Here is a 27818-nt window from a genome sequence, read left to right on the forward strand (position 1 = left end):
CCTTGTATCCATTGTCCCTGTGTCCCTGCACCCCTGTCCTGTGTCCCTCTGCCCTCCTGGGTGGCCCTGCCTGCCACAACACACCCCCAAGTGTCCCCACTGCTGCTGGGATAAGGGTGACACACCGGATCTGGGACTACCAAGCCACCTCCTGGGGGACATCACCCACCCTGGGGACATCGAGGTGGCAGCAGAGCTGGGAGGGGACACCAGGTCACAGCAGCAGGGTATAAATATTGGCTAAATAGATTTATTTTCATACAAAGAATACACAGGTCCCCCTTGCCGGGACACTCCGACCCCGGGGGACACCCGAAAATGTCCCCAGCCACCACCGGGCTGGCCGCCACCTCAGCTGGCTTTACTGGCAGGCTCTGTCCCCATTCCCAGAGTTTGGTGATAACTCTGGGTCACCTTAGGGACATCCCTGTCCCCTCTGGGGCCACCTTGCTGCCTGTATTTATCAGGTGCCTACTCAGGTCACCCTGTCAAAGGCCACTCTGCCTTGTGAGGCACCCCCAGACTTGGTCCCCTGCTCCCTTGGTCCCATGCTGGAACATATCTGGACGTTTTGGGGTCCCCCTTGTGCCCTAATAGTGTGGCTGGTACAGACACCCCCTCCCCCCATGCCATATGTACACGCTGGATAAAAGAAGAAAATACAGATATTTATAGCGGGGGAGTAAAATACCCCCCTAACCCCCCCAGAAGTGTCCCTTGTGTCCCCATCCTGGTGCCTCACCCCCAGCCAGTCCTGACACCTGTGTCCAGGATGGAGGTGGCCAGTCCTGCCCCATCCTGGGCTGGCTGGGCCCTTGTGCCTCAGTTTCCCCATCGGTCATGGGGCTGCCATGTGATGGTGGGACATTGAGAACGGTGGGTGAGGAGGAGCCACTGTGGCCACCCCATGGGGACAAGGATGTGGCCACAAGCCCCATGGAACATGGGATGAAGCTGGAGGCATGTGGGATTGAAGCCAGAGCATTCCATCTCCCACCTCACCCCCGTCACAGGCACAGCTACCCAAATCCCCTTTCATCCTCAAATTTGTCATGCTGCTGTCACTCAGTCCTGGGCATGGTGGGAAGTCCAGATGTGGCCACCCCACCTCCCTTTGTGGCAGGAGAGGAGGTGGCTGGGGGAGCTCCTCAGCTCGAGTCCCTCCAGCTCAGCTGCGTTTGGTGACCATCTGCCGGTCCCTCTTCTTCTTCTCCATCAACCTGGTGGGGAGCAGAGTGGTGGTGGCCTTAGGGACCTTACCCCGAGAGGGACCTCCCAAAGCCACAGGGAGGGGACAACTCACTTGCGGTTGCGGACTTCAGTGAGCTCCATGAGCCGCTCCTGGGCCGCCCGGAGCTCATCCAGGCGCTGCTGGTAGCGGGAATCGCAGCTGTTGGTGCGCTCGTAGCTGGAGACCTGGCTGGAGAGCTCGCTGGCACGGTCCCGGAGCTGCTGGATGGACGAGTAGAGGTTCTCCTCATCTTCCTCCTGCTCCAAAACAAGCGCATGAGGCTGGTGGGGTGGGCAGGACACCCCAAAGAGTTGGTTCCCCTTGTTCCAGGTTTCCCAAACTGCCTTGGTCACCTGCCTTGGCATTGATGATTTCGATGTGGATGAGGAGGGAGGCGAGCTCCAGGTCCTCAGTGTAGCTGTTCTTCAGCGGCACCGACCGGTAGCCTGGACACAACATCAGAACATGAGCTCCACAGCACCACAACAGGGCCAGAGCCCCTCACCATGGCCAGGACCCCAGGGAGATAATAATGATGATTGCAGGGGATTTGCACTAGAAGATCTTTAGAGATCCCTTCCAACCCAAACCCTTCTAAGACTCCATGACTTAATGATGGAGATCATGATGATGATAACGATGCAGGGGAGTTGGACTCAATGACTTTTAGAGGTCCCTTCCAACTCAAACACTTCTATGATTCCATGATCTATGATGGAGATGATGATGATTGAAGGAGATTTGGACTAGATGACCTTTAAAAGCTCCTTCCTAGCCAAACCCTTCTATGATTCCATGACTCAATGATGGAGATCATGATGATGACAACTGCAGGAGGGCTGCACTAGAACACCTTTAAAGGTCCTTTCCAACCCAAACACTTCTATGACTCCATGACTTAATCATGGAGATAATGATGATTGCAGGGGGCCTGGACAAGATGACATTTAAAAGCCCCTTCCAACCCAAACACTTCTGTGATTCCATGATTATGATGGAGATGGTGATGATGATGATGGTGGAAGGATCATACCTGTTTTGAGGCCCTTGACAGGGAAAGTGGCTTGTGCCAAGAAGTTGGGGTCACTGAACATGTCCTCCTCATACACCACAAAACGGAGGAAGGCAAACTCGGGGTTGTTAATGTCAAAGACAAACTGCTTGAAGAGCCAGACGGGATTGAAGCCGTTGTCAGCTGTGGGAGAGAGCACAAAACCCAGCCTCATCACTCACATGTCCTCTCAGGAGGACGACAGAAGGCAGAGTCAGGGTTGTCTCTAAGGGTATGGTCCCTCACCTACAACATCTGTCTTGTTCTTGCTGTTGTCATACTCGGAACCGCAAACCTCCACCTCCACAAAAGGGCACACGATGCTCCTCCCGTTCTTGGGCAGGTGCCGGGCACCGAGGATCTGTGGGAGAAAGGGGAGGAAGAGGAGGGTGAGGTCTAGCCACACTGAATGAAGAAGAACTCTCAAGAGTAACAAGCTCCATGAAACAAATATGTAGCTGGAAGAAGTAAAAACCACCCCTGGTTGACCTCAAAATAAGGAAGGAGTTCCCATCTTGATAGTGACCACCTCAAGGTGGTCTTGCTGTCCTTGCACACTTGCCTGCAGCTGGACTGTGATGGGCTCCACGATCTTCAGGCTGTTCTTGTCGAAGGGGTCAAAGGTCTCGTCCCTCATGATGTCTGGCTGCAGGACATAGCCACTGCGGCCACCGAGCATGAAGAGTGCCTGGTTCAGCTGCATCGGTTTGTCTGTGGCAGTGGGGACAGAGCAGATCTGAGTGTGGGGCTCAGGGACCTCCATGAGGTCCTCGGGCAGAAGGTCCTACCCTGCAAGCCCAACCAAGAGCCCCCAGCTGTGGTTGGAGGAGGGATGCAGCTGAGTTTTGCTGCATGAATCACCCAAGGATTGCATGGAGATATGCCTATCAGGATGGGGACAAAGTTTGGAGAGATCTTTCAAACCACCCCTTGCAACCCCATCAGGATGAGACAAAGGTTGGAGAGCATCCAAACCACCTCCTGTGTCTCCATCAGGACAAGGACAAAGCTTGGAGAGATCACCCAAACCACCTCCTCTATCCTTATCAGGATGAGGACAAAACTTGGAGAGATTATCCAAACCACCTCCCGTGTTCCCATCAGGATCAGGAAAAGGCTGAAGAGCATCCAAACCACTCATGTCCCCATGAGGATGGAGACAAAGGTTGAAGAGATCACCCAAACCACCTCCAACAAGACGATCCAGGGCAGAAGCACTGGGAATGGGAATTTTGAGACAGCTTTCAGGGTTAAGGCCAAGAACAAACCCAGGAGCAGGATTTACCAGGTGTCTGGAAGTTGAGGGCCACGAGTTGGCTCCCACAGATCCACATGGGCAGCGGGTCATAGTTGGAGGAGTCCAGGCGCTGTCCTTTGGGATAGATACGGCTCAGCTGGCGGCGGTTGTACTGCAGGAACTTCTTGCCCTTGCTGCGGTTGGCGTATTTCTCCGCCTTGGTCTCCGGGAAGGAGGACATGTCCCGGTAACACGCCTTGTCTGTGCCAATCTCTGCAAGCATAGAGTGGCCATCAGGGAAGGAATGAGACCTGGATGGTTCTTCCCACCTGTCTTTTCTCACACTCATCCCTTTATCCCACTTCTCCAGGACTTACTATCCTCATCAAATGGCACCGGCCGGCAATACACAACCAGCTCCGAGAGCTCCAGGGCGATCTTCTTCCTCCGCTCCATGATCTTCCCCTCTTGCATCTGCACCAGGAAAAACAAGAGCTGCAAGTCTCCTCCCAGACTTCTCCTTTGGAGATATTAGGAACAATCTCCATGAGAAAGGGACCATCCAGCCCCATCCTCTGCATCCCCTCACCCTGGCGTCGGCATTCTGCGTGGCCTCCCGGATCTTGGCCACCCACTCGCTGAGTTCCTCCTGCGTGTCAGCGGCCACGTCCAGTGACTGGGCTGCGTGGGACATCTGCTGGGAATGGATGGTGAAGACAAATGGTTTGGAGCTCCTCCCGTCTTTGGAGATAACTATAAGGACATCAGAGGGGGGCTTTACTCGAAGACATTCCCAACGGATGGCTCTGTGGAGCAAACGAAACCTCAGCGGTCCCGCTCCCGGGCCCCCACCAGCCCCTGCTGGCACCCCACCATCCATCAGGATTCTCCTCCTGTGAGGATCCCATTCTTTAAAATGTGTGGCTTCAGCTTTGCATGCTGAAACACCCCCTTGGAATCAAGGGAAAATGTCCCCTGAATCATCTGGACATCCCAATTCCTCCAAATTTCCCCCAAATCCCTAAGTAGGGACACTCACCGACGTGGCAGGATGGGACATCGATGAAGCCCTTCAGGAAGTTCCCCAGGGGGCTGTTTTCTGATGACTGCAAGAGAGACAGGAAGAGGTAATATGGGAGAGGCCTGTGGGTTACAGGCAGCCACCATCCAGCCCTCCCAGTTGGACAAATCTGAGGAAAAGAAGGGAAAAAACACCCAGGAGCATCACCCCAAGAGGTGGGTTGGAGCAGGATCAGGAGCATCCCCCAGCGCCTGGATAAGGGTCTGGGCTGATAGAGGGCTCAGACCATCCCCCAGATTCTGGATAAAGGTCTGGGTTAGAGCAGGACCAAGAGCATCCCCTGACTCTGTGGGACCAAGAACATCACCCAGATTCTGGATAAGGGTCTGGGCTGGAGCAGGACTGGGAGCATCCTCCAGCTTCTAATAAATTATCTAAGTGGGAGTAGGGCCAAGAACATCCCTCAGCTTCCAGATAAGAATCTGGACTGGAGCAGGACCAAGAACATTCCTCAGCCTCTGGATAAGGATCTGGGCTTGGAATATCCTGCAGCTTCCAGAAAAGCTGGAGTGGGGATGGGAGCATTCCACAGTCTCTGGATAAAGATATGGGCTGGAACAGGACTAGACACATTTCCCAACTCCCAGAAATAGGTCCAAGCTGGAGTAAGGCCAGGAACGTTCCCTAGCCTCTGGATAAGGATCTAGGCTGGAGCAGGACAACAATCATCCCCCAGCCTCTGGATAAGGATCCAAGCTGGAGCAGGACCATGAGCATCCCCCAGCCTCTGGATATGGATCCAAGCTGGAGCAGGATTGTGAGCATCCCCCAGCCTCTGGAAAAGGATCCAAGCTGGAGCAGGATCGTGAGCATCTCCCAGCCTCAGGATAAGGGTCTGGACTTGGTCAAGGCTCCTGGGAGCCTCCAGTGTCCTCTCTCCCAGGGTCCCAGGGAGGTGGCACTCACAGCCTCATCCTGCTCCTGTGCCTGGGTGCCGACAATCTCCTCCACGTAGTTGGCCGGAAACCAGAGCTGCTTCTTGCCCCCATAGTCCCCTCGCCACCTGCAAGGGGTGAGAGGATCAAGGCGAGCGGACAGATTTCGGGGAGGGGGGGACAGAGGTGTCCCTGCTGCATGCGGTGCCGGGGGGTGGTTGGAGAAGGGGTGGGGGGACAGAGAAGGAGGCTGATTTAAAACCCGCCATGGGAATACCCGGGGTGTCCCCTCCATGTCCCGCCCGTGGTGACACCCAAGTGACCGCCCTCACCAGCCGCCGTCCTGCTTGTCCACGTTGTGGATGATGGCCTGCTTGCAGAATGACAGCTCATCCTCCCGTTGTGCCTTGTAGTCATACAGAGCCTTCACCGTGCACTGGGGACACCGGGAAGAGGGACACGTGTGTCACCACCCTGGCACCCCACTCAGACCAGTCCCTCGAGAACCCATAGTGGAGTGTGGGGGCTGCTGACCCCAAATCATGGCATCACAGAATGTTAAGGGGTTGGAATAGACCTTAAAGGTCATCACATTCCAACCCATCCCACCATGGGCAGAGACACTTTCCATTAGACCGGGTTGCTCCAAGCTCTGTCCAACCTGGCCTTGAGCACCTCCAGGGATGGGGCATCCACAATTTCTCTATTCCAGTGTCTCACCACCCTCACAGTAAAAAATTTCTTCCTAATATCTAACCTGAATTTCCTCCATTTTGTATCCCTTACTCCTTGACCTATCTGCAGTTCCTGACAAAAAGTCCCTCTCCAGCTTCCAAATTGCTCACAGTACTGGGATGGGTTAGATGGGACAGGAGGGCTAGAAGTGCCTGTGGTCCTGCAGGATCACCACATTCAGAGCAGATCAGATTCCTTTTTTGGGACCCACAATGCTTTCTCCTGGTGCTCTGGAGGGTTAATCCTCTGATATTACCACATTCCGTGGAAAAAATCCCTCTGGATTAAGTTTCCCTTTGTGTAGTCTTACCTTGCTGGAATGGGACCATTAAAGCACCAGCAGTGCTGGACCATGGGATTGTAGGATCACAGGAAAGGAACCTTAGGGCTCCAATCCAGCCTCTCCCAGGATCAACTTCAAGATATGTCCAGTCACAAAAACCCCCACAGGCAGAAATTGGGTCAGCTCCAAGACCCACCTTATCCCAAAAATCTCCAAGGGTGAAGTTTGGGTCAACTCCAAGAACAAGCAAGTCCCAAAAACCTCTGAAGATGGAGACTCCACCACCTAGGAATTGACCCCAGACCTGCTTTTTAGGGGTTCACCAGTGCAAAGAGATTTCCTTGCTGTTGGGGCAAACTTCTGCTGGGTCCCTGCTCCAGGCTGGGGTCTCTCCAGCCCTGTCCCCCACTACACTGTGGCAATGCTGTCACTGGAGCTCAGACTGTCCCCAAGTGATGATGATGATATTGGCTGGGTTCAGCTCCAGTGTCACTTGAGGCTCAAAAAGAAAGGGAGCACAACATGACCACTTCTCAGGTCAGTGGTGGTGGGAGGTATGATGGATCTGGGGAAGGACCCCCCAGGAACCCCAGCATTTAAACTGCCATATCCCACCACCCACCACTTCCCAGGACACCAACCTGGCCCCTTACCCTGGCCATTGGCATCTTGTTGGCCTCTACGTAGAAGTGGGGAGTCCGCACCTCGTACAGGGCTCCGTAGTCCAGTTCCTGCAAGGAGAAATACCTGAGGGGGTCATCTGGATGTGGGTAGGCGTTATGAGGGGATCAGAGGAGGTTGAGTGGGATCTAATATCCCCTTGCAACTTGTTGGAAAAGGGAATTATGGTGGAATTTTAATGCTGGGTGATGACTGTGGGACAAGCTTGGCCAGTTCTGGTTGGGCTCCAATCAAAATTCTCGAAGGTGGTGGAGCTGAGGATAGGGCTTGGTTGCCCATGGAACAGAAACCCCACCATGTCCACTGCTGGGAGAACTCACAGTGGTGCCCATCTTCTCCAGGGTCTCCTCGTTGATGGGGTAGCGCAGCTTCATCTTGCGGTACAGCGGGTGCTTCTCGTAGTAGCTGATGAGGTCCACGAGGCTCTCGAACTCAGCTGAGCTGCCCAGCATGAAGAGCCTCCCTTCCTGCTGGATGCGGCAGTGCTTGATCTTCCCCTCTGCCCTGGAGCCAGGAGAAATGGGAATGGGATGGGTGAGGGGTGGCTGGATCCTGGCTCCATGATGGGAATGGCTGGGAGGTGATGCTTGGGGATGCCACCAAGGTGACCACCCTGAAGACGTCATGGAGAGGGTTTCCCCTTCATGACACTGTCACGTGTCTGACTGTCACCCACAGCAGACCCCTGCCACCTAGCTCGGGGTCACAACAGACAGTCCTCAGCTGGGCCAAGCCCAGCTGGCCTCATGGTGGCCACACTCACCGGAAGGAGATGGCGTAGGAGTTGGGTTCACTGCGCTTCCGCACCAGGAACGCTCCATCCCGCGGGACCCGCATCAGCATGTGCTCGGCCTGGAGACGTGTCAAGCTGGCATGGTACCACCTGGCCAGGGACAACATGGAGACAGGGGGCTGGCATTGTCATCTCCACATCCTGCTGAGGCTGGAGGAGGCTGGTGGACCCATGGGATCAAGAGGGCGGGGACTGGGAGGATGCTCACTCTTTGCTCTCGTGGGCGTTGGGTTGGGGGACGGGGTCGGTGAGGCGCATCTCGAACTCATTGCAGCGCAGTGGCACCTCCCGGTAGTGGCAGATGAGGCTGTAGAGGCTGTCGAATACCAGGTTGTCCGTCAGGTAGAACTTGGTGGCCCCGGCCTCCTGCCGCGAGTGGATCCGGCAGTGCTGCACCCGGCTGGACCTCCTGCCACGGGGGTGAAAGAAAGCCAAATCAATCTGGGTTCACATCCTCATTATCCCATACTTTGAATGTCACAAAAAAGGTGACATTCGTCCCCCAAAAGCCATTCCAGCCACCAAACCAGGCACTGACAGGAGGGTCACCCAGGGAAGGTGGGATCCTGCCTCCCTGCTGGAGCTCCTACCAGAAGGAGAGGGTGTAGTCGCCCACGAAGGTCTCGCTCTCGCGCACCAGGAAGGTGCCGTCTTTGCCGCCTGTCTCGGTGCAGTACTCATGCAGCAGCTTCTCCGCAATCTGTCGTCCGTCACGGCCACCTCCGAGCTTGCCGTGGAACCACTTCTCCGTAAAGTGCAGCTCATTGTTGTTGAACTCCTGCAAGTTCATCCCGAAGTGGGTGTTGCCACCCTGTCACCCTCCCCACGGAGTTGTTGCCTCGCCCTGCAGGCATGTCCTGCCCCTCACACACCTCCTTCTGCTCCACCTCCTCTTCATCCTCATTGAACTGGTAGCGGGATGTCTCCTCCGAGTAGTAAATCTTGTTACTTGTCAGGACAAAATAATGAGGGCTCCAGGTCTGGGAAGGAGGAAGAACATCAGTGAGGTGAGGAAGAGGATGACATGGAGGGATGGCGCTTTGGGATGAGGTTCTTAATCCCTTTCTTCCCCCTCATAGCATCACAGTGGTCTAGCAGAGCCCATCCCAAACCTCAATGTCTGACAGATCCCACTCAGCCTCTGGGGGCTTTCCTTACATGGTCGATGGGGTCTTCAAGGTAGAGAATTCCATTCTTGATGGAGTTGCTGATGTCGTTCTCTGAGTAACTGGCAGTGGAGACCTCCTCATACAGATTCCCTTCAACCAGTTTCTTGTGCTGGGGGACACCCAGGGAGGGGAGCTCAGTGGTGACCATGTTGTCCCTGTCACACTGACCTCCCAACCCTCAGGATCAAGCTCCCACAGGTCCCTTCCCACCACCCCTTGTCCCCCTTGACCATCTCTTGGCGTAGAACCCAACACAATTGGCGTCTCTCCTGCAAAGAAGGGTTTTGGGGCTTTGCCTGCTCCACACCTTGATTAGGATTTTCTTCTTGAGCTGGGTGGGTGAGGGCAACTCATCGGCATTGATGTCCACTGGCTTGGTGAGGAGCATGTCCCCAAAAACCTTCTTGAAGTGGGAGGCCATGTTCCTCTGCTGGACAATGCTGCAGTGGTCCTCAATGGAGAGGATGATGGGGAACCTGGAGCAAGCAGGCAGAAATGGTGGCCTCAGATGAAGGCAAGGGAGAGGTTCCCAGAATTCAGAGATCGCTGGGGGAGCTGGGGCTTACTCAGAGGTGACGAAGGCGTGCTCCTTGATGGTGTGCAGCACATCCAGGAATTTGATCTTGGAGGTGAGTGTGTGGCCATGGTAGATGATGGGGAGATCGTCCGGGCCATCCCAGCAATCCACTGAGAAGGAAAACACCTTGGTTAATTCATGTTTGCCACCAACTACGTGCTGGTAACCATTTTTTTGAGCACCCAAATGACAGGGAAAGACCCTCTGCCCTAGTCCCATGGGATGGGGACAGGGAATAGTCTGTTTGATAGGACATGAAGCGCTGGTGGGACTCACACTCGATGCAGCGGCAGCCCATCCGCAGGCACCGGGCGTACGCTTCTAGGGAGGACTCACTGGAGAACTGGTCTCCTGTCAGGTACCTGCAGAAGAGAGACAAGGATGATGGGATGCTCATGGATGTCCCCAAGGAACGCCCACGCCAGGAAAATTCCTTACGTGTTGTGGGATGAGGAGATCCAGTACTGGGACAAGGGGTGGTTCATCTCCTCGGGCACCACGTGCTCGTACTTAGCATCCATCACCATGTTTTCCTTGGAGAAGAGGTATGTGAGGAACTGGGGGTGGAGAAGCAGAGAGGTCAGAGCCTGATGGTGGTGGGGAGATCCCTGTGGGGACACTGTGTGGGGCCACCCACCTCATCCAGCTGGAAGGAGGGATCCAACGCTTCGTTGGAGCTTTCCTTGAGGTAGGAGCACATGTAGTCCCGCACCATGCCCACGTCACTGGCCCAGGATTCCTGGGATACAAACACAGCTGTTGTTAGTGGGGGAGCTGGGCTGGAGCATCCCATGGGAGTTCCTTAGGCTGCAGAGTTCTCAGGGAAACCCCACCTTCTGGTCATGCAGCAGGAACTTCTGGAAGTCATAGAGGGACACTTGGCACAGCTCAGGGCGGTCCACGTTCCTGAGACAAGGAGCAGCCACCAGTGAGGAGCAGGAGAAGGAAGTGGGATAGATCCCATGGCAGACTTGAGGCCATCTGCAGCTCAGCCTCCCCATAACCCCCCCATTCCCAACAGTCCCTCAACCCTGTGGCTGGGAGAGGCTGGCACCAGCCAGAATGTGCAGCATTGTCTGAGGATGGAGGAGGAGGGCAGGGTGACATGTCTGTACATCCCTGACAGCCATCCCATCTCCCATCCCTGCTCACCCCTTCTCCCATCCCTGTTCCTATCCTTGCTTCTTTCCCAGATCCCCTCATTGCTCCCATCCCTTCTGCACCCATACCCATATTCCCATCCCTGCTCCCATCCCCTCTCCTATCCCTTCTCCCATTCCCGTCCCCTGCTCTACCCCACAGCCTGGCTGTATTTCCCACTCTGTGGATCCAACTCAGAATATTGATTGAGATGGGAGCTGGGAACTTACCGCAAGGGGAAGGAGAGCTCCAGCTGCTCAATGACCTGGAAGGCAGAGAAGGAATCCAGGTTTAGCTGGAGGGGGATACATCCTACAAGGATGGGGACACTTGGGAGGCCAAACCATGGATCTTACCGACTTCTGGGCATCAAACATCAGGTTTCTGTAGAACTGGATGAAGTGGGAGAAAGTCATCTCATTCCTGGCTTCCACTTCCTGTGGGAGACAGGGCTGGATGAGAATGGGGCCACCCGATTGGAACCAGGGACACCACAGTGGCCCCAGCCCATGTGGGGCGGGTTGAAGAGCATCTCCCTCATAGCTGGGGTGTACAGAGGGTCCTTACCACGAGTTTATCCCGCAGGAATCTCATGTTGGGAACGCGGTAGTTGACCTGGGGCAGCATTGCCTTCAGGTCTTTCACCGTGATGCTGCCAGAGGGAAAACCAGAGTCAGGACACTGCCAGATCCTTGGAAGAATCTCAGCTCACAACACTAAGGGTCCCACCCCAAATCTTGGTGCCTGGAAAGGGGATCCCAGCCTCCTGGCCTGTGGATCCCTGCAGTGGCACAGAACTCAGGGAAATTGTGGATCTCTCATCCGGGGAGGTGTCCAAGGCCAGGCTAGATGGGGCTTGGAGCAACCTGGTCTAGTGGAAGGTGAAACTAGATGATTTTTAATGTCCTTTTCAACCCAAACTGTTCCATGATTCCATGTTTCTGAGATTAATTTCTGAGATTAATTATGTCTGTCATGAGTGTGAGCAGAAGAACAAGGAGAGGAAGCACATTCGAGAACCAGTCAGGTGCTGTGAGCCATCATCCTACTTGGAGGTGATGCCCATTCCCATCCCCATAACAATTTAAGTCCAAATTCCCTTGGTTTTGGGGTTTTCATGTCTTGGGAAGATAATTATGGGCTGCATTAATGGCCTGCCCCCTCTGGCACTGGTGAAAATGTGGCATTAGGGATGGGTCCCAGTGGCCCTCACAGTCACAAGAATGTGACCTGCACCCAAATCTCTGATTTTCAGTGCCTTCAAGCCTCCCAAAAAACCTGGTCCTCCTTTGTCCCACAAACATCACCCCCAGCCTGGCTCAGCCTGAAGATTTGGGATGCAACAGGGGGAATATGGTCCTGTCCAGCTGAACCCACTGTGCTGGTGGCTCACCTGCCTTCCCTTGCTCGGTCCATCCCATCAAACTGCTTCCGTAGCCACCTGTGAAGGAAGGGATGGACAGACAGTGCTCAATCCCAAAGAGGACCAAGCCCAGGGCCGGTATTCCCCAAAAGAAGAAACCAGGAACTGAGATCTGCTGGTCCTTCCTCACCTCTCAATCTGTAGAGGGGTCTGGGCTCTCTGGGTGTCAGCCACCAGCCAGTTGAGCCCTGTTATCCATAGGTTGATGTCCTCCTCGCAGAAAGCTGTTGGAGGAAGAGGAGGGCGATGAGGTTGGGATGGCAACAATGGGATGCTGGGAAGGGGGTGGGATCCCAAGGATGGACACAGGGAATGGGATGGGGCCCAACACACCGGCCACACTGAGCGTCCGCAGCCTGAAGTCCATCCCATAGAGGATGATGAAGCACATGGTGAAGTCCAGCTTGCGAGCGTCCTCGGGGTAGCGCTCGAAATCCCGGGAATTCTTCCCCAGGCGGATCTCTTTGATCTCCCGAATGTCGACTGTGGGGAGAGAAGAACATGAAACTGTCCCCTGCTACCACAGCCTCACAAGAGTGGCTCAGGGAAGTGGGAATTCCAGGAGAACATGTGTCCTCTGGAGAACTTTGCTCCCAGGTTGGGACACCCTCAGGAGTGCGTGGCCATGTGTCTTTGAGGGAGACAAGTCCCCAGTGTCCTTCAGTGATGTGTGATGGCACCATGGATGTGGCATGTCCCTGTGGCACTGCCCGCTGGAGTGGGATGGCACCAGGGTGCTATGGCCTTGTGTCCTCCAGGGATCTGTGTCCCAGGATGTCCCCAAGATGAGGTGTCCCAGGATATCCCCAGGATGGGGTCCTTGCAGTGCTGCTACAGCTGCGTGAGAGGACCAGGATGCCATGGCCATGTGTCCTCCAGGGATCTGTGTCCCAGAGTGCCCCCAGGATGAGGTCCCTGTAGTGCTCCTGCAGCTGAGTGAGAGGACCAGGATGCCATGGTCACGTGTCCTCCAGGGATCTGTGCCCCAAGGACAGGGTGTCCCTGCAGCCCTGCCTCCATGTGCCTGATGGCCCCCCAACCCTGTGTGCTCTCCAGGAACCTGTGTCCCCAGGACGTGGCATCCCAACAGTGCTGCCCACTCTTTTCCCAGCTTTGTGGCTGCCATGCATCCTCCAGGCTCATCCCACCCCACCTCAACCAGCAAATCTCCAGCCACCTCGTCCTCCCCAAGCCAGACCCTGCTCTGGGATAAGCTGAGCTCATGTTTTCCTTGGAGAAGTCTTCCCAAAAGTGGCAATTTGGAGCCCCGGCAGCTGGGACTGCAGGGCGTTGCTTTCCTGCTGCTCTGCTCCCTCATTATCCCGCTAAATAAAGCTCCAATGGTGGTGGCAGGGCCGGGTTTCCGGACCACGCTCTTCCTCACTGCTACTCCACCAAGGGAGATTTCCAGTTTTCCCAGTGGACACATCCCACTGGGAGCAAGAATAATAACATAATATTAGGAACAATGCACAAAATCGTTCTCGATCCCACAACCATCACCCCCCAGGCAGGTCTGTCCTCTGGGAATGAGCCACTGACACCGGAAAAGGGCTTTGTGTGACCCAGGGTGGTCAGACCACCTCGCCAGGGGTATTGTCCTGCCAAGGAAATGGGTCATTTCCCGGAGAATTTCCAGCCTGGCCGTGTTTCCGATGTGGTGGTGGGGAAGGCTGCAGACGTGCCTTGGTGAAAACCCTCAGCTGAATCCAAAGGGGAAAGAAAAGCCGAATGCAGGGAGGAATAAGGGATGGGGGAGGAATCGGGCTGATTAAGCAAGAAATGAGGGGAAGAATAGTTTTTCTTGGCAGAAAAGCTCCAGAAAACAGTGGAAGCTTTATCCAGCTTTCTTTTGCTGGATGACCGCAAGCCAAATTTCATGGATCAGGGTGGGATTTTAGCACTAGTGACACACAGGAGCTCTGCACCCTGGCAGGGGCATTGTTTTGGGACAAGATCTCAAGGAATGAAACTTCGTTGTCTCCACATGGCTGCTGTGGCTCGGAGCACACCCTGTTTCTTAAGAACATGCAGATTTTGGGGAGAAAACTGAGTTTATAGGTTAAACAAAGAGCCAAACCTGCCCATCCACGGGGTGCCAGGGAGGGGTAAGAAGCCAGTGGTTATCAGGGCTTAGCTAAAAAGTTGCAATGCTGCCATTTCCTGGCTTTAATTCCTCCAAGATCCAGCCTTCCACCTGAATTCTGGGAGCTGCTCCTAATTCCACGATGGTTTGTGTTGGAAGGGACCTTAAAGCTCATTTCATTCCAACCCCCACCATGGGCAGGGACACCTTCCACTATCCCAGGTTGCTCCAAGCCCAATCTAATCCAATCTGGCCTTGGATGCTTCCCAGGATGTAGCAGTAACAGCTCCTCTGGGAAACCTGTGCCAGGACCTCACCACCCTCACAGGGAAGAATTCCTTCCCAATATCCCACCTAACCCTGCCCTCCGGCTGTGGGAAGCCATTCCCTGTGTCCTGTCCCTCCATCCTCTGTCCCAAGTTGCTCTCCAGCTCTTCTGGAGCCCCTTTAGGCACCAAGGTCTCCCTGGAGCCTTCTCTTCTCCAGGCTGGACATTCCCAGCTCTCCCAGCCCGGCTCCAGAGCAGAGGGGCGCCAGCCCCTGGGGCATCTCCATGGCCTCCTCTGGATTTGCTCCAGCAGCTCCACATTCCTCTGTTGTTAGACCCCAGAGCTGGAGGCAGCTCTGCAGGTGGGGCTTCACCTGAGCGGGCCAGAATTCCCATTTTCCTGCTGCCCACGCTGTGGGACGAACCCAGGACACGGAGAATTTCTGGGCTGCCAGCAGCAATTTTTCATCCACCAAGATCCCCAAATCCTTCTCCCCAGGGCAAACAGCCCATTCCCATGAAAAACAGGGGAAGAGGGAGCGGCGCGGGGCTGCACAATACACCCGAGCAGCAGCTTCCTGGAAACCACATCTGCAGCGGATTTGCCTCGATCCTGTCAGAACTCTGTCTCCAAACTCCTCCCCGCATTGTCTCCATTGTCCCGGGCGATTAAAACGATCTGCAAGTCGGTTCCAGCTGCGAAAATCCCTTTTCTTTTCTAATGCAAAGCAAGCAGCGTGGTGCAAAAAAAGATTTGGAATGGTGGGGAGATGATGGAGGAGCAGGTTCTGCCCAGTGGGATTTTAGGGATGCTGAGAGCCTGGGAGATATTTTTCAGGCATTAGGAAGGAAGCAAAAGGGTTGGAGGGAATGGTTGTGCTGGGAATTCCTGCTGGACTGGGCACCTCGGTTACCCCTTCTTGCAGCACGTGGCAGCTCAGACCCTCCTGGACAGGAGAAATTGGGAGACCGTATCCTGCCAGGATTCTGCGGTGTGGTTTAAAACCTGGAATAAAATATTTCCTCCTTTTCCAACAGTGATAAATCCCAACTCGATTTTTCTCCCCCCAAAAATGTCCTAATTCTAATTATCTGCCATTAACAAGGCTGGAGGTGTCATCAATCCCCCTCTTCAAAATCCTCTTGGATTTTTCAAGCTGCCTTCACCCCCCTTTCCTTTAATTTCTTCTAAAGATCCTTTTTTTAGGGCTGTTTTTCACTAGATTCCTTGTGCTGGGAACTGGGGTCTGCTGAGGGCGACGAGCTGGAAGCCCTCCAGGATGAGGTTAATTTTGGAGGCCATGCTCCAAGGCAATTCCAGGCATGGACATGATCCCAGGCATGGACACATGGACACGTGTCCAGAGGCTGCTTAACAAAGCGTGTAATTATCCTGGGGGTCCAGGGGAGAGCCAGGATCCGTGTCCTGGCCCTGACAGTCCCTAACAGAGACATCAGCACTTCCCACTAATCCCTCTCCAAGCGGGACACCGGCTTGAAGGGGGGGATTTAAAATAGGGCAGGCATGAGGTCTGGGAGATCCCGATACTTCCACAGAATCACAGGGAGTAGGAAAGGAGGGTTGGGCCAGGGGGTGAGGATGCTCCAGCCCAGCACCAGGATGGGGATTTCTCCCACTCCAGACTAGGAAAAGTGAATGGTGGGACAGGATGGCGGGATTGCACGTTTCCAGAAGGATTTTTTTCCTTTTTTTCATCCTTCTGGATGATCTTGGAGGATGCCCCCCATTTCCATGGGGGAGGTTGGGCTGGTGTATGGGAAAAGACAGATCTTAAGATTCCAGAGGGGAAACTGAGTCACAGCATCATGAGCAACCTGAGATCCTGATCTGGCAGCGCATGGCACTTCCAGAAAAAAACAAGGAGCTGGAAATGTATTATTTCCATGACTGGATAACAAGCTCTTCTCCATGAGGACCTAAAATACCTCTCCAAAACTGGGTGTCCTTCCTCCCATCACCTCCCGCTGCCACAAATCTGCTCCTGTATCCAGAAGGCCTGGACAAGCACAGATCCTGCTCATGCCTGTGCTCAGCTCCAAGTGCCACCCTCCTTTTCCTGGCTCAAAGCTGGAATTCTGCCTCGGGATCAGCCCCTCCAAGCAGGAGCTGAAGCTTCCAGGGGATTTTGATGGATCTTGCACAGAATCAGCCTTGGGCGGTGATTTTTTAGGGGAGTCATTGGTGATTTTGGAGGAGCTTCTCCAGGAAAAAGGCACCTCCCAGACCTCCAGGGTGGGTTTTGCCATCACCCAGGTGAGGTGATATCCCAAAACTGAGTTCCTTCCCTGCACAGGGATGCAGGATGAGGTGATGGTGTAGCTCCATGGCACCCCAATCTCAGGTTCCAGCCACTGGATTTTTTTAAACTCAATTAAAGCTTTGAGGTAACGAGCACCAAGGCACGGAGCCCCAACAATTCCCAGTGCTGTTGTCACAACAACCTCCTAACCACTGGTGAATCCACAAGGAAGGGTGATTTTTATGGATGCTCCAGTGGGGTTCTGGGGTTAAAAGCACCATGAGCAGGAACAGTGATAGTCATTCTTTTCCCTCCTTGCCACGGAGGATATAAATCCCCAGGGATGAAACGGAAATAGCTTGATCCCACAGAAAACTTCCAAGGTGGGATGGAGGAGGTGAAGGTTGCTCAGCCCAGCAGCTCCTGCTTTTATGGGAATCACCCCGTGGTCAGGCACCCTGACAAGATAGGACATTCCATAGGGGGGAGCATTCCACCATGGTAGGACATCCCTCTGTGGCCAGGAATTCCACAACCAGTCACCCAACCATGGTAGAACACTCCACCACATCCAGGAACCCCATAAACTTGTCACTCCACTACTGTAGGTTGTCCCATCAAGCCCAAGCACCCTATAACCAGTTACCCCACCATGGAAGGACATCCCACCACAGCCAGGAACCCCACCACAGCAGAACATCCTGACATGGCCACAAACCCCACAAGCAGTCTTCCCATGGTAGAACATCCCAATACAATCAGGAATGCCACAGTTACCCCATCACTGTAGGACACCCCAACACAGTCAGGCACCCTACAAACAGTTACCCCATCATGGCTGGCAAACCCAGCACCCCCAGAAACCCCCCAGCCAGACATCCCACTGCTGTAGGACATTCCAACAGACGCAGGCACCCCACAACTGATTACCTCCCCCCCACTGTAGGGCATCCCACAAAACCCAGGCACCCCAACATATCCAGGCACCCCAACGCATCCAGGCACCTCACAATCAGTCCCCCCACTACAGTAGGACATCCAAGCACCCCACAACCACTTACCCCACTGTGGCAGGACACCCAAACACACCCAGAACACCCCCAGGCAGTCACTCCATAGCTGTCTGGGGGTTTATAGCTCAGCATCCCACCAGCACATCCCCAGCCCTCCAGCAGCGCTGCCACCGATACTCCCCAATCCTCCCAGTCCCCTCCGCAGTCCTCCCTGTCCCCCCGATACTCACTGTCCCCCTCCACCTTCTCGGGTGTCCGGCTCCAGATGATCTGGCGCGTCTCCAGCTTCACCTGGAAGGTCCTTCTCTCCGGCCTCTGCGACTTCTTCTGGTAGAACAAGGTGAGGACGGTGCCCATCTCCAGGCAGCGCAGGATCCTGCCCATGTCCCCCGGCTCCATCCTGGCGTCCTCCAAGAAGCCATTGACGCTGTTGAGCCTGGCCACGGACATCTTCAGTGCTCGGCCATCGCCCGGCAGAGCCGCACAGCCGGGACTGTCTCATGCAGGAGAGGACGGAACCAAAGGGCCGAAAGGCTTCCCTGGGGATTTTTTCTGGGATCGCCCCGGGCGTGGGTTTCCTCTACGGGCGAGGGGAGCACGGCCAGGACACGCAGCCGGGATTGGCGACAGAGGGGAGGAAAAGGCCGGGCTGGAAGTACCGTGACCTTCGTGTCACCAAGGCTGGATCCGGCCCTGGCGCTGGGAAAAAAAGATGGACAACCACGGCCTTGCTTGCGGTTGAGTTTTTGGACGTGGGGAGGGAAAAAAAATCCAAAAAATCCACCCGCTCCGTAGGAGAGAGAAGAAAAAAAAAAAAAAAAAAAAAAAAAAAAAAAAAAAAAAAGGAGCTAAGTCACCCCAAAAAGTGATGGTGGGCAGCGTAAAAATCCTCCCCCCCGGCCTCCGGGCCCAGCGGGGCCGGGGTTGGGAATGGGGTGCGGCGAAAGGGATGTCCAGAGGTGTTTGGGAAGCCTCGGGGAGCGGCGGGATGGCGGTGGGAAGGGATGTGGGGTGCGGGGTTGGGGTGGGTGGCGGTGGGTGGGGAGGTGGGATTGGGGTGGGGATTGAGGGGAGGGGGTTCCCACCGCCCGCCCGCCCGCCCGCCGCCCCCTTTTTTTTTTTTTTTTTCCTGCTGCTGCTCCTTAATTTCGGGCTGATGAAATGGACGCCCGGAGGAAACTGCAATCACACATGGCCGGAAAGAGATCAGAAAGGAATCTAAAAAAAAAAAAAAAAAAAAAAAAAAAAAAAAAAAAAAGAAGAGCAGGATCTTGGAGAAAGGAAAATGCGAGCCGAGGTGAGGGAGGGGGTTGGGGGGGGTTGGGGGGTGGAAAAGATGGATAAGGGTGACATCTAGAGGAATTCCAGATGGGAATGGCATTTGGGGGTGGGAGGGGGGGTATCCCAGCGGCTGGGGGGGCACCGAATGGAAAAATGGGGGTTTTTTTTTGGGAGGGAAATAAAAAAGGGGGGGGGTTTAAAGGAAAGCAGTTGCCTTGGGTTTAGTTCCTGTTTGTCCCCGCTGCGACGCTGAGCTGGGAATGAAGCTCCAAGAGTGACTGGGACTGGAATCACTTCTGTCATGAGTTTTGTCCAGCCTCAGCTCGATGGGAAGGGGCTGGGAACAGTACGGAGTGGAGACGGAACATATGGAGAGAGGGGGAAGGCAGAAGGGCACAGGGATTGGTGTCACAGCCCCTGTTTTGTCCCTTTGATGGATTCTGGGTGGGAATTGTGCAGGGATTTAAGGGAGGCAGAGGGTGAGGGGGAACCAGGGGCACACAGGGTGGGCAGGGGATTTTTTTCCTGGCTCCATGCTTTGGGAATTTGGACCAGGAGGGGATTTTGCGGTGCTGGGCTCTCCTTGGGAATATTTGGGATCCTAGTGATGGATGTACAGGAGTGTCAGTGATGGATGCTTAAGAATTTGGGGATCCCAGTGATGGATCCAGAGATCTATGTCCCAGGCTCATCCTACAGTGTGGGCAGGAGGAGAAGAAGGAATTCTGCCCCTCTGCCCCACTCAGATGAAACCCCATCTGTAGAGCTTCCTCCAGCTCTGGAGTCCAACAGCAGAAGGATGTGGAGCTGCCGGAGCAAATCCAGAGGAGGCTGTGGAGATGCTCTAAGGGCTGGAGCCCCTCTGCTCTGGAGCCAGGCTGAGAGAGCTGGGAATGTCCAGCCTGGGGAAGAGAAGGCTCCAGGGAGACCTCAGAGCCCCTTCCAGTGCCTAAAGGGGCTCCAGGACAGCTGGAGAGGGACTTGAGATGTTTGGAGTGCCAGGATGAGGGGGAATGGCTTCCCACAGCCAGAGAGCAGGGTTAGGTGGGATATTGGGAAGGAATTCTTCCCTGTGAGGATGGTGAGGTGCTGGGATGGAATTCCCAGAGAAGCTGTGGCTGCCCCATCCCTGCAAGTGTCCATTGTTAGGTTGGACAGGGCTTGGAACAACCTGGAATAGTGGAAGGTGTCCCTGACTGTGGGAGGGGGTTGGAACAGGATGCCCTTCAAAAATCCCTTCCAATCCAAATTGTTTTGTGATTCCATGACTGCAGTGGGGCTGAATGGCCATGGAACAGCTTTGCACCACCTGTCAGTGGCTCAGTGAGGATTGGAATATTTAGGATTTTATCTCCATGAGGATTGGAGTTGCAGAGAGAGATATCTCTCCATCTTTCCAGTGGCTGCCTGCAAATCTCCATTTTCCCAAAGAATCTGGGGACCTACAGGGTGGAAAGGAGATCATGAAGGGATTTTATTTTCCTTGCTTTATCCATGAATTAACTTCTGTTTCCCCCCCTCCTCTGGAGCAGAATAAGCTTTTGTTCAGGGCAATAAGCTGCAGAGATAGTGGCTGCTTGTGTTTATGTTTTCCATTTCCAGGCAAATCCCATTTCAGAGCCCCCTGAACGCCAAGCTGGGAACTGAACATCCCAACCAGAGTGAGCTGCGGTGAATGGAGGATCAGAATAGAAGACTGTTTTTCCACAGGGGACTGAGCGCCTGGGGTTTGGCTTCTGATGTCCATCCAAAACACGTGGGTAGAGAAGGAATGCTCTGTTTTCAGTCAGCAGTGGAATCACTGGTTTAATTTTAGCCTCTTCGGAGCAAAGCTCAAAGGAAGGAGATCCCAGAGCAAAGCACCCTGTGGAGGCTGGAAGAGGCAGAGCAGCTGGAGTCTCCATGTGGCCCCCAGTGTAGTAGCATCTGCGGATGGCAGGGACAAGGAACTCTGCAGACCTGAGATATTCTAGAAACTGGTGCTGCTGAGAATCCAAAATATATGGTCCTTCTTAAAAACCTAGATGTGACTCATCTGTGCAGGTCAGGGGAAGCACTTGGACATCGTGGAGCTGTTGGGAGGACAAGGAGAAGCCGTGGATGTGCCAAGCTCCATCAAAAGGTGCCCCAGCAATACAGAGGGAGCTTCAGTGGGTGAAAAGGCAGGAAAACTCGGTCCCAGGAGGAATCAAGGAAGTTGAATTCCCTCAGTGATTTTTGGATGTGCATCAACTTCTGTTTTGCTGAGTGGTGCCACCCACAGAACTCCAGAAATCCAGCTGGGAGAGGAACCAGGTCAAATAAACCCCCAGGAAGGTCTCAAAAATTCACCTCCTACTTCCTGGACATCCTTCCCTCTCATCCAGGGCTTGCAAAGGAGCATCTGTTGCCGCTTTTACCTCAGCTTTTCTAGCAAAAGCCATGGCTCAGATTGTCAAAACCGGTTTGTTTCCCCTCTCTTTGGTTCTGTTTCCTGAAACCAAAAGCATTTGAAAATGTTTTTTGCAAGGAACACCGGAGAGACAGGTCCTGCAAGGTGGGAATTTTGCAATGGCAGCTGGTGGCGTCACTGCATTAAACTGGGATAAAACCAGATCCCTGGATGGCTTCATGCTCCTGGAAGAGCTCTGCTGTGTGGAGATGTGGTTGCAGGATAAAGGTCTGGATGGCCTTACGTTAGAGAACTCCTAGGCATGGGAAGTTCTGCATCAGAGAACGCCTAGGCAAGGTCAGCCTGGCTTTAAGCAACAAGTTATACAATAAACAGGATGCCTACAGTCAGCAGAATAAGGGAGGATGAGAACAAAACCAGATAAAATGCAAATATAGCATTTAGATTGCCAACCAATCATGAAGTTACATGTATGCCTGACTAATGAGCTGCTTACAGAATGTATAAATGTGTGCACTAACACAGAATAAATCGGAAGCACCTATTCAATCACAATGATTGTCATGTCTTCCCTCCCTGCGGCAAACGGCAATACTGCTGGACAATGCTGAACATCCAAACCATATTCCCAATCCAAATATTTACAGTTGGCAGTGTATGGATTTCTTTCTCAACCTTTCCAAGCAGGGAAAAGTCCAAGGCCCAAGTGGCTGGGGAGCAAAGTCCTCTCCTCTTCACAGCTGAAGTTGGATCAATATGTTTTCACATTAACAAATATTTTTGGAAATTCTACCATAGTTTCCTGGTGGATTGAGTCTATCCTTTGGAATTGGCAAAGGAAAAGCCATGTTTCCATTGCCAGGATATGGTGGAGACATATCAGAATCATGGAATGGTTTGGGTTGGAAGGGACCTTCAAATTCATCCAGTTTCACCCCCTGCCATGGGCAGGGACATCTTCCTCTATCCCAGGTTGCTCCAAGCCCAGTCCAACCCGACCTTGGGACACTTTTAGGGATGGGGTAGCCACAGCTTCTCTGGGAATTCCATCCCTGCCCCTCACCAGCCTCACAGGGAAGAATTCCTTCCCAATATCCCATCTAACCCTGCCCTCTGGCAGTGGGAAGCCATTTCCTGTGCCCTCCCTCCATCCCTTGTCCCAAAGTCCCTCTCCAGCTCTCCTGGAGCCCCTTTAGGCACTGGAAGGGGCTCTGAGCTCTCCCTGGAGCCTTCTCTTCTCCAGGCTGGACATTCCCAGCTCTCCCAGCCTGGCTCCAGAGCAGAGGGGCCCCAGCCCTTGAAGCATCTCCTTGGCCTCCTCTGGATTCTCTCCAGCAGCTCCACATCCTTCTGCTGTTGGGGACACCAGAGCTGGGTCCTGTGACTGCCTGTGGTCACCTCCTTGCTCAGTAAAGGAAACGTATTTTGCCCCATGATCCCATTCTCACAGAGCAGAGGATTTAGGATGATTTTTGTATTAATTGATTTGTAGCTGAGGTTTTGGATTCTTGGTTGGTCCTTCTGCGTCCATGAAATTGCCAAATGAACCATTCTGATTTCAGTGGTTGAACACAGAGGAGAAACAAGAGGATTTGCTCTCTGTCCCCACTTGAAATACCTTGGAAGATAATTCCTACTGGGAATGACAGTGATGTGGAAGCACAGAGATCATCCTCCTGGTTTCTCCCTTTCCCAAACGCGTGGATTCAGCTCTATGTGTAGCTCCTGCCCTGGCAGTGCCACCGGAGGCAAGAAACATCCCCAAAAACCAGACACCACAACAAAAAACCAGCACCCACTTGATAAATGACAGCAGCGTTTTCTTTAGAATCCTGCAGCCATTTCTTTTCATGTTCCTGACATTTTCCTCTTTGTTTTCCATCTAACCCAGGAGACATCTCCTTCCCTTGAGCCTTGCTCTGGAGTCTTGCTGATATCAGCAAAAAAAAAAAAAAAAAGTGATTTGAGAATTTGTTTGCCCTTGGGAAGCATTTTTTTAATTTTTTTTTTTAATTTTTTTTTTCCATTTGAGTTAAAATAGGAAAAACTTTTCAGAGAAGAAACAAATTTCTTCAGTGGTAAATAATTGCTGAGTTCCTCTTGGAGCTGAGTTCCTACTTGTCTGTAGATTTCTGTAGGAATGGGAGGAAGGGTTTTTAGTAGGGCCTGGAGTGACAGGATGAGGAATGATGGATTTAAACAGAAAGAGAGGTTTAGATTGGAGATAAAGAAGAAATTGCTCACAGTGAGGATGGTGAGATGCTGGATCAGGCTGCTCTGGGAAGTTGTGGATGCCCCATCTCTGGAAATGTTGAGAAGGAAAAGGGGAAGGAGAAAGAGATAAAGAAAAGGAGAAGGAAAGGGAAGATGGGGAGAGAAAGATGAGAAGGAGAAATAAAAAGGAGAAGGACAGAAGGACGAGGAGAAGGAGGAGAGGGAAGAAGGAGAAGGAGAAGGAGAAGGAGAAGGAGAAGGAGAAGGAGAAGGAGAAGGAGAAGGAAAAGTTCTGCAGCCAGATCACATCCCATGAGTCCATACCATGGATGCTGCTGGCACAGGAGGGAATGGATCACTCACCTCCAGACTCTTTTCTTCTCAGTCCTTCAGGAAAAGGATGCAGGGAACAACCACTGACCTTGAGACTGCACAGGTGATGCTTTAAACCTTCGCTCTCTTGATTTTCCACTTTTTCCTGGAGTCTCTCCCTTTTATTTTACACTTTAATTAAGGCATCTCCTTGAAATCTTAACACAATGATCCAACTGAGACTCACAAGTGCTGGAAGACATTCCAGAGAACCTGTGACTGCCTCATCCCTGTAACTGTTCCAGGCCAGGTTGGAAAGGGCTTGGAGCAACCTGGGATAGTGGAAAGCATCCCTGCCCAGGTGAGGGGTGGAATTCCATGACTTTGAAGGTTCCTTCCAATCCAAATTATTCCATGATGTCCCACACGTGCTGCTCCTGCAAATGGATCCCTGGCAGTACTGGGTGTTTCAGGATCCAGGGATCCTCTGGACACTTGTCACTGGATCTGCACTGGGATAATGTTTTAGGACATTGAAAGGATTAATTTTTGGGCTGAATGAGACAATTTAATTCCTCTTCCATGTGTTCCCTTCTCTGGGATGTTTGCTCACCCCCAAACCCTTCATATTTTTTTTCCCCTCTTTTTTAAAAAATTAAATTAGACTTTCAGAGTGTCATAGAAACTTAGTGCTGTGAATTAAAAGTGCCTCGAATTCTTCTTGGATATGTTGTTTGTGACAGGAATGAGCTGGAAAGCCAGGAGAAAAAGAAATAAAAATGTTTATTTTAATATTTTAAAATCCGTGTCTCTCCTTTGCCCTCTGGATAAATCCCAAGGGAGATTTCTGCCAGCCGCTTGTCCCAACACAGGATGCGCCTCTCTATTCCCTGGAGAAGATCCAGTTCATGCTTAAAATGCTGCTTCTCCTCCTCTGGATACCCCCATCTCAAAGCTCTCCCAATGGAAAACATCCATTTGGTCCAAGTGGTCCAAGAGCCTCCAAACTTTGCATTTTCTCCTTACAAATTTTGGTGTAAATTGGTAAAACAGCTTTGAGTTCGCCTTTTTCCTGAGGTTGGATTTTGTGGGAGTGGTGGATCCACGGCTTCCCTGGGTTAAAAATGAGCTTTTCCTCCACGTGTGCTGAATTAATTTCAATTCAGAGCAGCTCATTCCGAGCTCATTTATTCAAAGCACTCGACTCCCTGTGCCAGCACAAGGGGGGGAAGGAGCAGCTGGGAGTGGAGGAGGATTTTATTTGGCACAAGGGCCAATTCCTGTCAGTTTAAAGCCATTATGAAACTCTGGGTGGGATTTGGGATCGATTGAAACTGATCTGAGGCCGCCCAAAGGGAGGAGAGCTGTCATTCCTGCCTGCCTGGTTCCCAGCCTGTTCCCATGTGTGCAAGACTTGGAAAAAAAAAGAGAGGATTTGGGGTGGTTTTTAGCAGTTTTAGGGTCAGACTCCCTAAATTATTTGTATTTTGAACCTTTTCTCCCAAAATAGTTTATCCCAACAAGCTGGTTCTTGCCATATTCCACTTTTAAAATGCCACAAAACACCATAAATAATTTACTAAATCTCCCTTTCCAAGCAGGGAAACCGTGGGCTCATCCCAGAGATGTGGTTTGATCAGATCTGGGACAGGCAGAACTCCCCGGCTGCATCAGGAAGTGAGATATCCCAAGGGACAGCATCTGTTTTAAAGGATTTGAGGTTGATAATGGGTTGCTTTTCCAAAGGTTCCATCCTGGTGTCATGTTGCTCCAGCTCCTTGGCTCGGCTTTTTGTTTCCTGAATAATTTTAGGCCGGAGTTTTATCTCCTTTGCAGACTTGAGGCTCCGCTGCTCTTTGTTTATGGGGTTTATTCCCTCAGGGAAGAACAAATTTATTTGGAAAACAAGCTCCTTAAGGATTTTCTTCACTTCCACAAGTAAATTTGAAGCTTTGGGACTGAAACATTTTAAAAATGACAGCCAAAGTGTGGGAAATAAGGAATCACGAGGCTCATGGGTGGAATTAACATTTCCTTGCTGGAGATAGTCCTTTGGATCACCAGGAAAATCTCCCCCTCATGCCTGGCCGTGGGAAGACAGTGGTGATGGGAGAGGGGACAGGGGATGGGGACGGGTGGGAGCAGTGGATAAGGCTGGAAAGAGGACAGGAGTCAGGGAATGGGAACAGCCAGTCCAGCCCGGGCTGGGGACAACTGGACCAGGTTTGCCTTGATACAGGAGATCCCAGAATCCCGGAATGGTTTGCATTGGAAGAAACCTTGAAGATCATCCCATTCCAATCCCTGCCACGGGCAGGAGCACCTTCCACTACCCCAGGTTGCTCCAAGCCTCCTCCAACCTGGCCATGGACACTTCCAGGGACGGGGCAGCCACAGCTTCTTTGGGAATTCCGTTCCAGGGCCTCACTACTCCTCCAGAGAAATTTTTTTTTCAAATGTCCCTGTCTTCTGGCAGTTTGAAGCCATCCCCTGTGTCCTGTCCCTCCATCCCTTGTCCCACATCCCCCTCCAGCTCTCCTGGAGCCCCTTTAGCACTGGAAGGAGCTCTGAGGTCTCTCTTTTACAGGCTGGACTTTCCCAGCTCTCCCAGACTGGCGTCAAGATTTCCAATTTCCAAGTAGATAAATTGTGTTTCACATCTTGGTAATTGTGATAAATGTGACATTGGGTAAAAATTCGTGATAAAAGAATATAGCAAGAAATGTTAGATTGGTGTTAATATAAAATATGAAAAAGTATGGTCCATAGAAACTATTCCCCCGCCAGGCTTCCACCGTCCTCAGTCCTGAGGCGAAGAGAACAGGACAAGGACCATTACGAGAAACAAAGACACTAGCCCGGCTAATATCCTATTTTGTGGTTTTCTCTTTTATTGGTGATTGGGATCGTTTTATTAATAAATTGTTTCTTTGTTAATCCGATATTTGCCGTTGCATTTATAACAGTAATTGAAGCCTTAGTGAGCCTCAGGAACTGCACACGTGGAGAGAGGAGGCAAGAAGAAACTTGGGATAAAATATCACCCAAACCCCAACCCAGCGGAACATGGAACCAATGGACCAGGGAGAGGTGGAGAAACAATCAAGGCCAGGAGAAGGAAAAACTGGCTCCCCCTTTTCTGTGCAGAACTGTAAATAATTCCTATATTTTGCCTCAGTTTGTAGATCAGGCCCTTGCAGACTGTGTGGAAGAACCTTTTTTGCATCAACAGCCCACAGGAGAAATGCTACAGCCACCTGATCACTGGGACATGGGGACAGCTGGACCAACCAGGCTGGGATGGGGACAGGAGATGGCTGGATGAGGTTGTGGAACAGGGGCTGGGGACAAGGGCTGGAGACAGAGAAGAGCCAGGCCACGTGGCCCAGGCTGAGGACAGGGACTAGGGACAGCTGGTCCAGACAAAGATGGGAACAGGGGACAAGGACTAGTGACAGTTGGAAGGAACAGGGGCTGGTGACGGTTGGACCAGGCTAAGACGGGAACAGGAGACAGCCGGGCTATCCCAGGCCGGGGACAGAGGCCGGGGACAGCCGGGCCGGGCTGGGTTAGGCCCAGGCCCAGCCCCGGGCTCAGTTTAGGCCGCGCTGTCCTGTCCTCGTTGCCCGGCAACAGTCGCGGGCTTCACGTGACCGTTCAGGAGCGGTCATATGGGTCCGTTGGGGCGGCGGCGCGGATTGATGACGTCACGGCG

General features: G+C 52.9%; 1 protein-coding gene across 2 annotated transcripts; it reads right to left on the bottom strand.

Annotated features, from left to right (window-relative positions):
- Nucleotides 1–234: 234 nt before the first annotated feature.
- Nucleotides 235–18688, bottom strand: LOC310909336 (1-phosphatidylinositol 4,5-bisphosphate phosphodiesterase gamma-1-like). 2 transcript variants are annotated; one of them, XM_083861057.1, is made up of 32 exons: nucleotides 18135–18688; nucleotides 12610–12759; nucleotides 12407–12500; nucleotides 12247–12294; nucleotides 11421–11505; nucleotides 11210–11290; nucleotides 11084–11118; nucleotides 10547–10619; nucleotides 10351–10452; nucleotides 10152–10270; nucleotides 9990–10075; nucleotides 9703–9823; nucleotides 9444–9612; nucleotides 9126–9245; nucleotides 8840–8947; nucleotides 8558–8745; nucleotides 8176–8376; nucleotides 7938–8057; nucleotides 7495–7678; nucleotides 7135–7224; nucleotides 5808–5911; nucleotides 5507–5603; nucleotides 4559–4625; nucleotides 4109–4272; nucleotides 3897–3993; nucleotides 3568–3792; nucleotides 2845–2993; nucleotides 2529–2643; nucleotides 2265–2426; nucleotides 1589–1677; nucleotides 1304–1488; nucleotides 235–1220 (listed from the first exon to the last, which is right to left on the bottom strand). In XM_083861057.1, the coding sequence occupies exons 1-32, from the start codon at nucleotides 18352–18354 to the stop codon at nucleotides 1169–1171; spliced, it is 3900 nt and encodes a 1299-aa protein (XP_083717183.1). In that variant the 5' UTR covers nucleotides 18355–18688; the 3' UTR covers nucleotides 235–1168. The 2 variants fall into 2 exon arrangements, with proteins under 2 accessions (XP_083717183.1, XP_083717184.1); XM_083861058.1 differs by having other exon boundaries at nucleotides 7147–7224; nucleotides 18135–18687.
- Nucleotides 18689–27818: the final 9130 nt, after the last annotated feature.

This window comes from Zosterops lateralis (assembly GCF_965231275.1).
Source record: "Zosterops lateralis genome assembly, chromosome: 1".
NCBI classification, from domain to species: domain Eukaryota; kingdom Metazoa; phylum Chordata; class Aves; order Passeriformes; family Zosteropidae; genus Zosterops; species Zosterops lateralis.

Coding starts and splice junctions, on each gene's coding strand:
- LOC310909336 (XM_083861057.1), bottom strand. CDS start 18,354: ATGTCCGTGGCCAGGCTCAACAGCGTCAATGGCTTCTTGGAGGACGCC. Junction 11,506..12,246: donor GACCGAGCAAGGGAAGGCAG/GTGAGCCACCAG, acceptor TCCCTCTGGCAG/CATCACGGTGAAAGACCTGA. Junction 10,453..10,546: donor TCCTGCTGCATGACCAGAAG/GTGGGGTTTCCC, acceptor TTTGTATCCCAG/GAATCCTGGGCCAGTGACGT.